The sequence below is a fragment of the Leuresthes tenuis genome, unplaced genomic scaffold (genome assembly GCF_036924035.1).
Source record: "Leuresthes tenuis unplaced genomic scaffold, fLeuTen1.0.hap1 SCAF_17, whole genome shotgun sequence".
Classification (NCBI taxonomy): Eukaryota; Metazoa; Chordata; class Actinopteri; order Atheriniformes; family Atherinopsidae; genus Leuresthes; species Leuresthes tenuis.
Genome location: NW_027325371.1, coordinates 11,503,119 through 11,513,354, shown reverse-complemented (window position 1 = coordinate 11,513,354; position 10,236 = coordinate 11,503,119). Strand labels below are relative to the sequence as shown.

The following is a 10,236-nucleotide window of genomic DNA, read 5'->3' as shown; positions in this document are numbered from 1 at the left end:
CACATGGGGACAAGAATGAATTGCATTGAGGAAAATCTAGCACGCATATGCAATGGAATACATTAGAAAGCATGGCTTCAAATGTAATTCAAAGTAGATTTTACTACAACCCTTTTAAAAAAACAAAAAAACTGTTGAATTCAAAACTGTGTCCTATTGGCAGCACTAAAATTGCACTAAAATACTCAACCACTTCTTTTTTTTCCCCATTGCTACAGAAGCAGGACACTGGACAAACATACTGAACAACGAAGCCTTTATTTTTTGCCTTTCCATGGTTCAAGTTTGTCAGTCCCACCCAGTGAAAAGGTGGCGAATAGAGTGAAGGAGTAAGAGGTAGAGCAAGTGTTCCATTCTTATTGTGATAAGCGTAAAAACTTACTTTTACACACCAAGGGAATGGCCATGCAAAGAAGGCCCACTGGAGAGGGAAAAAAAAGAAAAAGAAAATAACAGCAGCTTCTTTGTGGTGTTGCTAGCTTTCCCTTATTATTCATAACAGCATAACAGCTCCTGACTTTTGATAAAAGGTAGCACTACAGTGTAAACCAGAGGCAATGAGTGCTCGGCATGAACAGACACACCGCAGTCATCACACCATCATCATCAGTCTCTGAACACTTAGAGTGGGGCAACGGCCTCGAGACAAGGGTCTTTCACTGTGTGTCCAAGGCGCTCTGCATAGTATGGCATGACAGAAGAGATATCTGCTGCCTGACATGGACTGAAAAAAAGGATCTTGGTCTAGCACTCAAAAAGAGCACAACCTGGGGGAGAAAATAATGAAAAAGGGAAAACAAATGGGGCCGTCCCTGCATACTGTATTGGAGAGCACAGAAACCTGAGCAGTGGAGCCAGACAGCATATCAGTCCAAAATAGGTGTATGACGGTCAGTCGGCCCTGTGCGCACAGTTTGTGTGCATGTGTCACACTGCATTAAAACTATTACCAACCAGTTTACCATTCAGCTGCACTGGACAAATTGGGACAGTGCCACATTACATTAAAAAAAGTAGATAATATTTACATCTTCACATAAATTATTTCCCTAACATACGGTCTCTGTAAGGCAAAATAAGCTCTCTTAAACAAAGAAAAAAAATAGACGTGCCTCTTACAAAAAGACTATGCTGAATCCATATTGGAGAACATGGGCAAAGAGTGGAGAAAAATTAAATGGTGTTGAAACAAAATCATAATGCAGGGAAGAACAAGTCCAAGAGAGGAAAAACACAATTAATGCAGTAATAAATGAGAACAATTTTCAAAATGGCACATAGAAATAGATAAAGCTTTATGCTTGATTAGGCAACCCCTGAATACTTCCAGGTAGTAACAATCACAACACTGGAGCTGACTCTTTGATACTCAATAAAGAAGAATACAGAGTGGTCACGGCATGGAGGGCAACGCCTCTGATCACTAATGATATGGGACGCCTTACATTCCTGCCACACACCACCAACAGCTCTAGGAATGACTCCTCCTGCCCAGAAAGTGACCTTTGACATTTCTTACATGTTTTGTCTCAGTTCGAGAGCCTCCCACAGGCTGGCCTATGACAACTGCAGCTGCTGTACTGACCAATCACATTGGGGCAGAAGCAGGTCAATCCTGATGTGATCCGACGAAAAGGCTCTAGTCCGGAAAATATTCACACTCCGTCTACGAAATACAGTATCAAAACTCTGTATAACGAGAAAACATACAAACAAATATGCAATAGCTTTCAGTACACATCAAAATACATGTTAACTGTTGGTTTCGCAGAGGAAATTCAATGTATGCAAACAATATGTGTCACAAACGAACAATGGCTGACTCTTTCTATTCTGAAGAGAGATAAGAGGGAGTGAGGGCAAAAACAAAACAAGACAAACAGCTAATTAGGTTCAGTTCATATTTGTCATGTGGGATAACTGCTCACAGGAAGCATGGAGGAGTGAATAAACCCTCTCCAGTTGACCATACAAGTTCATATTATCATCACTCTCACACTCCAGTGCTGCTGTCAGTCTTTAGGTCATCCCCCTGCTGTGTGAGGGTGCATGAGAGTCCATCATTCCAGTGAGTTTTAAAAAAAGGTAGGGCCATTGGTTGGTTTGCTGACAGGTCCCGTCCACTCTGATGAGGTGGAGCCTGGAGCCCATCAGTCATCCAAGATGACCTTGACAAAACTGGCCACGTCTGTCTCTTTGGAGTCATGCAGGGTGAAAAACGGGTGTTCCTGCATGAAAAGACGAATAAAGAAGTTAGAAAGGTGTCCCGGAGCATTAAATCATCATCTAAATTATACCCGGTGTTGTTATTTACAAGATTGGTCAGCGGGATGACTCTGGCCTCTTGTGGTCAAAAACAAGAACCAGAGACAAGCACACAAAGCTTTGCAGACAAAGCAGATCAAACACATTTTGGGTTTTTGGAAAGCAATGAAATGTAAAGGGAACAAACCATTAATTCTGTATATGCTGGTCTTTCATTTGGCTTCTTTCTTAAGCTGTAAAAAAATAAATAAATAAATAAAACGATACAGGGAAAAGGAAGAACAACAGCAAATACCAACATTTTTATGTATTGTAAATTAATATCTTAAAATATCTTAAAGTAAATGTACACATAAAATACTGTGCTCATGGCACCTCTTTCATTAAATAGGGCAAACACTGACCCCTGCTGGGCCTCAGTGCCATTTCTCTTTCTCTTAAACAAATAAAATGATGAGCTTGAAGTCGACTTGCGAGCGGCTCACCACTGGGAGATGAAGTCTACAAACTCAGGGGAGAAACGATCTGTGGGCAGCTGTGGAGACGGTTCATCCACCACCTGTTTAAGCTGCTGGAACGGGGTGCCCCATGAGTCGTAGGGGAACTTCAAAATGGCCAGCTCAATCTGCCAAGCACAGAAAGGTAGATTTAATGGGGACTGTGTATGGTGACGATGAATTTCAGGAATGCAATACATGGATTTTGGACTGTTGTACTGCAGGGCTTCTCATATATCTTTGTATATTTGACGTAATCATAGATGATTTCATGCAACAATTTTAGGACACACTGGAGGAATAAACACAACTTCACTTTCAAACAAATTTAAGCCAAGGTAAAATGAACAAACAGACATTCTTGTCAATCTGTAAGCCATGGTATGCATTACTTGGGGACAGCATGAGCTCCTAATAACCTGACATCCACATGGTGCTGGAAATCGTCAAGGGTCATCATGACTCAGCAGAAGCAACTGCTTGGTAGTACTTTAAATACGGATTATAGTATCTAATAAAGTATACTTTGTCCAGAGGCAGACTGAGATTGTATTCGCTAAAACAAACATTGTAAGCAACATGGTAAACAAAAATGATCACGTCAATATTGTCTTAAAAGAATTAGTAATGATTAATAGGATTATGGAAAAGCTGTGATTATATAAGGCAAAGCTAACACTTCCAGTTTGGCGTTAGCAATACCTGAGAACAACTCTAATTAACAAAACACTGAAAACATAAAAGAATTTGCAACGTAGAAGGCAAACTTTTGTTATATATTCAGCAAACTTCAGTTTTTATCTCCGTTTAAACTGTAACAGTGTTAGAGTGGATAACAGAAAGGCATAAATAATTACACAATATCTCCTTGAATTGCTTCCAAATCAAAAATAACGCCGACTTCCCCGAGTCTTGTTTTGTCATTAGAGGACCAAAGAACAAAATATCTTTACACAACCTTACTCACCATAGTGATACCGAGACTCCATATGTCTGACTTGACACTGTAGCCTTTCTGGTTGAGGTCTGGGTTGATCCGCTCAGGCTGAAAGGTAAATCATTTGCAGGATGAGTTTTATAATTAGAGCAAAAAATGTGTGATCTTTGTTCTGCTCTCACTTATCAAGGCTTTCACTCCATCTGCCTATACTGGACCCAAAAAGGCTATGACAAATTGGTGCAACTTGATACAATGGCCAGCCTTTGCCTACATTCAGGCAAAATGCTTGAAAGCTCAAGACCTAATTTGCATGTTTGAGATATCAAAATGGTTGTGGAGTTTGTGGCTTTCCTTGGACAGATGCACAGCTTATCAGGCACCAATACAGACCATTTCGTGCTGATTCCTTCTTTCCCTACAACTAAGATAGCAGATTGCAAGAATTCTCCTCCCCAGCCCCTACTTACCGCCATGTAGGGCTTGCAGCCTGCATCCATTGTTTTGGCCACAGAGTCCACCAAATGGCCACTGATGCCAAAGTCGCACATTTTCACTTGGCCCTGAGTGTTGATCAGGACATTGGAGGGCTTCACATCTGGAGACAAATCATATTGGAAATATGAGACAGAATACCGGAAGCATCTGGAACTGGAAGCAAAGTACATTGGAATGATCTTCTAATTACCTCTATGTATCACTGATAGGTTCCTGTGCAGATGCTCCAATGCCTTGACAATCTGTGGAGTAAAAAGAGAACATAGAGGGCAAAATGCTGAGCTCACCAAGTGCCAAAAAGTTTTTAAAAATTAATTTGCAAGCTATGCAAGCAAACAAAAGAAACAGACCCAGAATTCAATTTGGCAGAATACAACTCCTCTTAAAGAGAATGAGAAGGGAGAGCATTGATGCCTGAAACATTTAGGCTTTGTGAATCCGGCCAAATTTACTCCCATTCTGCTACTCACAAATTAAATATTAAAAGCAACAAACTGATATTGTTCTTATCGTACAAAGTACAAAAAAACAAATACGTCTTCCATATCTTGCTTTTAGATTGTAGAATATAGGGGACAGAACGTACTGCTACTGTGATCTTGCCCAAGATGTCCTCGGGAATAGATTTGCCTTTCTCAATAACCTTCTTATAGAACTTATCCAAAGATGTGTCCATCAGTTCCATGCAAATCCAAACATCGCCCTTAAAAAAAGAAAGACGACGATTAGAAACATGAGAACAAGGCTATAGCTGCAATAATTCATTAGATCATCATTGACATATTGGTCTTACCTCTCTAAAAAGGGCACCATAGAAGGTCACAGTGTAGAAGCAATCCACTGTCCTCATAGAAATGTCCAGGTCCATCAGCAGCCTCTTCTGCTCCAGAGTGTTGACCGTGGCACGAATCCTCTGGACGCAAACATCAAAGAATGGTGATCAGTGACAGAACCACCCACCTCATGTCATTATCTGGATGTGATCCAAGATGTGATTCCTTTTAAAAGGAACGGAAGTCGCACAATCGGAGCAGCCCAGGCTACCTTGACAGCCATGATAACGCCACTGGGCACATGTTTCATCTTGTCCACCACTCCATACGCTCCTCTCCCCAGCTCTTCAATCTGCTCCAAGTCATCTGCCTTTACCACAAAGTTCTGGACAGAGAAGGTAGAAGTCGTAATAATGTACTGCAGAAAACAGAAGAGCGTGACAGAAGAGACAAACAACCTTACCTGATCGCCAATCGTGACACAAGCCTTAGAGTCAAGGTCTCGAGGGGGCCTGCAGGAAGAAAGCAGCATTTGAAAAATAAGTAAATAATTAAACAAAACACTGGTCAATTAGAATGACAATTATCATTCATAGCATTTAAAAATGTCACATAACACAAAAGCACCCATTGTGGTTTTAAGTGAGTTTATACAACAGACAATATTTAAGATGGAGCTTTTCACAAGCTGCTTTGATTTCCTGAGAACACAGCAATCTAATTATGATCTGATCTCTCTCATATATACATATCCATCTATCTAAATACAATACACATTCATACATATGTTACATATTTGTAATGTATGTTTACAAGTAATAAGCAGGATATTAAACTTGCTAATGCTATTTGCTGCACAGAATATGTCAAATTTAGATTTCCTATATTTTTTGTGTGTGCAGTAATTTATTGGAAGGAAAATACTTTTATTCAAATAAACCAAACTAAAGAATGTTACTGATGACATCACAGGTATGACCTCATGGAAAAAAATAAAAATAAAATCAGGCTTACGCTGTAGCTGCTGGTGGGGGAGACGTAAACACTTCTTTGGCCAGCTTCAGCCGAGGGCTCCTCTTCTTCCCTTGAAGACAAAAAAAATCAAATAAAACGTTACCATCTCAGCTCTATGACCCATGCACAACGAATAACAAAGCTTCTCCCACAAGCTAGTTTATATCAGTATACAAAAACATGCTCGTTAGACTTGCCGTCTACAGACTTGAGACAGTTTGCCCCATTACTTTGACTTCAAATCTGATTTTTGTTCACAGTCAGATCACATAAGCTTACCTGTATAGGATCTATTTATATCCCTTCGAAGATCTTTGAAAGTCATGATAAATTCGCAGTTACAACTGCAACAAATGATAGGAAATGATCTGTGGTCTAACTGGAGATTAAATGTGGTCAATGCCAAAGCCCTGCAATTGAGAGAAGATTAACTAAATGACTAATCAGCCTTGGTATGATGACTAAAATGGAACGGGGGTGAGAGGGAAAGAGAATGATTTATTATCCAAGTATTATAATCATTGCTAACATATAAGCTATCATATCCCCTTAATAATCCTGACTTTCAAGGTTTTAACATTGTTATAATATCTTGAGTATTGCACTCTAAACTGTGCATCTCTGGGACCTTTCTGTGTTAAATCACTCCTTTCATAAGCATGGTTTACCAGCACCCTGTCTGACTTCCCAAAAGGCACTGAGAGCTTGTGCCAGAATGACACAGCTACGAACAGCAACTCAGGAAAAATGGCTCAACTCTCTTTGGCACTCACACTCATATGCATGCTTGCTCTTGTTGAAAGGCCAAAAGCAAAAAGTGAACACTTTCGATGAGCTTTATCTGTGTGTGCTGGGACTGCTTGGCCTCCATTTCAATCACTAGGATATGTTGAAAAAAAGTTTGGACCTGGTTAGTTACATACCAGCCTGACCAGGATGTGTAATAAGTCCAACATTTCAGACAAGATTGTTTAATGTGCAGGCAAGACACAGGTCGCTTTGATCAATTTGTTTTAAAACTAGGAATTTAACCGTTATCATAACTGCGGGGGTTGCATTTGCCACCAAGTGAGCAACACCCCTCCACCATGGAGGAAGTTTGATAAGGGTAAACCCCTCCTCACCAGATTGAGCTGAAAAGGAGGTGAACTTTTACCAAGATTTTAGAAACTGCAGTCTACCAATGAAACGTAGACACATCCTTTTTGTGCTGCAAGCCTAAAATAAGCCAACAGTGTCTGGACTGACTGGGGTAGTCTCATGTGGTAGGGAGAGATTGAGTGTGATTTACTCACACATGCTCAGTCAGAAATAGATTTTGCATTTCCACCGTGTGGGATAAAGCGAGCGCACTCAAAAACTTCTGATGACCTGACAAATAGACAGCCTTATGGCATGTAGCAACATTAAGGCAGCAGGCAAACGTGGAGGTGCAGTACTGCAACAAATTCCATGTTTGTTTTTTATCTTTTGCAGAAAAACTACCAAAGGTATACTGCATGCATGCAGTCACTTATAGTTTGACTAAAGCCTGAGTTACTGCTTCTGTGATGTAAAGTATCAATGGCCTCAAAGTACTATCTTCTATCAGCTAGCAGTCCAGCACTTGGTGTGTGCAGGGACCCTGTTAACTGGGATATGACTCACAGCCAATCAGACTGGACACATCCGCTCAAAACACAACAACTGTCAGTACCCTTTGGGAAATATGATGTCACTTCACTTGGCTCACTTGCTGTCCCTGTTAGGGCAAACAGAGGCCAGCCTTCCAGCAGCTTTCTGCTGCAGAATCTCCCTCCTCTTCAAAACGAGCCTCATAGAACACAAAAGAGCCATGACATCAGCCACAACTGCAGTCAAAGTTTATCAAAGCAGCACAGGAAAAATACATGACAGCAGATAACCCTTTTCACAGAAAAGATCAGAGTAGTGAGAATCTCCTCGGAAAGGGTGATGCAGAGTAACTTAGCTGAGCTGGAATTCGTGCAATTGTCAGTAATTGTAGTACGTTTTCTTTTCCCCTTACAGGAAAACGAGTTAATTAATCAAGAAATGCATAAATTCTTGGTAAGGGGAAAATGTTCAGTGGAAAATTCCCAGCAGCCCAGCAATACATACGTAATGTGAACAAGAATTTCTGGATTGTGCATGGGATCAAAGTGTCAATAGCTATGTGGCGAGTCACCATCAGGAAGCACCAGCCTTAGAAAAGGTCCATATACAGACAATGATGACTCATGCACAGATAATCTTCCACACCACCCTATCAGCGCTGTTCGAGAGAACCAAATCTCCAAACATGTTTTAGCAATGCAATGATCAGCACTGCAAAGCACATGGGCCTATGGTGGCCAAAGAAAAAGTACACAAGTACACACACACACAAAAAAAAAACCTAAAACGTCATTTTTGCTTTATGATAACAGCAGTAAATAACTTGTGTAGCAGCAAGAATACCTGCTTGGAGCCAGTGCATTGTCAACAAAGGGTGGCTGCACTTGGTATTGGTGCAGCAAGTCAAAACATGCCAATGTAGGCCAAAGATTGCCCGAGCAGCACCCAACCTACACAGCCCTCTCAAAACAGCGTGTACTCTCGACCATGGTAACGCTAGTATGATTGTGTAACTGCACAACCGGTGAACTTGAAATGTAAATTGACATCATCATCATCATGTGCGTGTGACGCAGAGGAAGAACCTTGATTTTTCCAAGGAGTTTATTTTATTTGGCCGTGTAAAGTAATTATGTAGAACAATCTCGTAGCCAAGTGTGTGTTTGAGATAGTGCCGCGGTTGCTTATCATTGCCGCCTGTTTCAAAAATGAAGAAATTTTCCGCCGTGGAAACTGTTGCCTTTTAATGAACATGGGGCTAAAAATACGTTTGTGCTAACAGTGTGAGCAGCAATAGCAGCCAAACACCTGTGGTCCCAATGTGCTTTACTTTATCGTGAGGCATAAACTAAACTCAGAGCAGAGGTTTTCAGCAGAGGGCAAGTTGGTTGATAATTACAGCTTGGCAAAAGTCTTTTATTGTCGTGAGAATGATGTTAGCTAACCTCTAGACGGGAACTTAAAACGAGGCGCTGCGAGTGTACTCTTTTAGCTCAATTATTAATAAAAACTATCAATAAGCACAACACAAGTGGGTCTGGGATGAATAAGTTGTGTATCAGGTTGTCTAGAGACTTTGTGTCCTCATAAAAAGCAGGGAAGACATGCTGGCTAGCTTCGTTTTCCTCTTCCCATACGTGCAGGTTTCCACCTGGCAAGGTTACATTTCTTACTCAAAGCTAGCAAAATTACTTTCACTCACATTGCACCTCGGTAATTACAATATATGCACGATTTCTTAAAAGAAAATGGATGAAAATACACTTACCTCCTTTAGATAGAGACATTTCCCCTTTGCTTTGATGAGGGGGAAGGGAAGCACAAAGACTTTTGCCTTTTTTTACTCCCTCCCTCCCTGCATCTACCCTTACAACCCGCTCAGGATCGCTGGCTTGCGGTGCAAGATCTAGCAGCGATTAAAGCCAAGTAGTGTGTCCTTGTGCAGACTCAGTTCACCACTAACCAGCTCACGCGTTCAAAAATCGATCAGCAGATGAATGTACAACTTTAAGTAAGGCTAAATAGTTCGCTTTAGTTTGCTAACAAAACCTGCACTGGGGTGGTCAAAGTCTGACAGCTGAAGGTTCCAGCGACGTGATGGCGTATTTCCTGCCTCGCTAAGCCTTATTGGAGATGTAGTTTCCGTCGTGTGAGCATTTTTACTGCAAACAAAGAAAGCTTAAGACAAGAAAAGTAGCACTCAGGTTCCGTCACACATTTATTTTTGCACTATCAAAGTTTATTTGTAAATATTTTACAGGTCACCTCTGACATTTTTTTCCCTGTGTCCTACCGTCTTTTTCATACTTTATTCTTATACTTAATTTGATTTTGTAGGATCACCTACGAGTGAGTTTTATTTAAAGGTTAGACAAAATGCATTTTCAAAAAGAAAGGGAAAAGAGAAAAAAGGAAGGAGTAAAAGCAAAATGTGGGGGGGCTGCAAATAGCCTACAATTGCAATGTAATGCATAACAATTATATCACACAAAAAAGTAACAAAAAATAATGAGATACACTTTTATATATTTTTATATGTAAGATGCAAAAGTGTGTATAAGATTGTGTCACAGGGTAGAAATACCATAAACTAATAATCTATATTTGACTGCTGGATGGAAAAATGCAATAGCAATTC

General features: G+C 40.5%; 1 protein-coding gene across 1 annotated transcript; it reads right to left on the bottom strand.

Annotated features, from left to right (window-relative positions):
* Positions 1-239: 239 nt before the first annotated feature.
* On the bottom strand, positions 240-9,687 carry LOC140272800 (dual specificity mitogen-activated protein kinase kinase 6-like). Its single transcript, XM_072368251.1, has 12 exons — positions 9,367-9,687; positions 5,985-6,054; positions 5,434-5,482; positions 5,242-5,355; positions 4,991-5,110; positions 4,784-4,900; positions 4,388-4,439; positions 4,170-4,297; positions 3,730-3,807; positions 2,751-2,890; positions 2,453-2,498; positions 240-2,228 (listed from the first exon to the last, which is right to left on the bottom strand). Exons 1-12 carry the CDS (start codon positions 9,383-9,385, stop codon positions 2,151-2,153), a joined length of 1,011 nt encoding a protein of 336 aa, XP_072224352.1. The 5' UTR covers positions 9,386-9,687; the 3' UTR covers positions 240-2,150.
* Positions 9,688-10,236: the final 549 nt, after the last annotated feature.

Excerpts from the sequence above, each read along its gene's own strand:
- LOC140272800 (XM_072368251.1), bottom strand. Across the intron at positions 4,440-4,783 it reads TGGGCAAGATCACAGTAGCA|ATTGTCAAGGCATTGGAGCA; the intron begins GTACGTTCTGTC and ends TTTACTCCACAG. Across the intron at positions 2,891-3,729 it reads GGAGTCTCGGTATCACTATG|ATTGAGCTGGCCATTTTGAA; the intron begins GTGAGTAAGGTT and ends TGTGCTTGGCAG.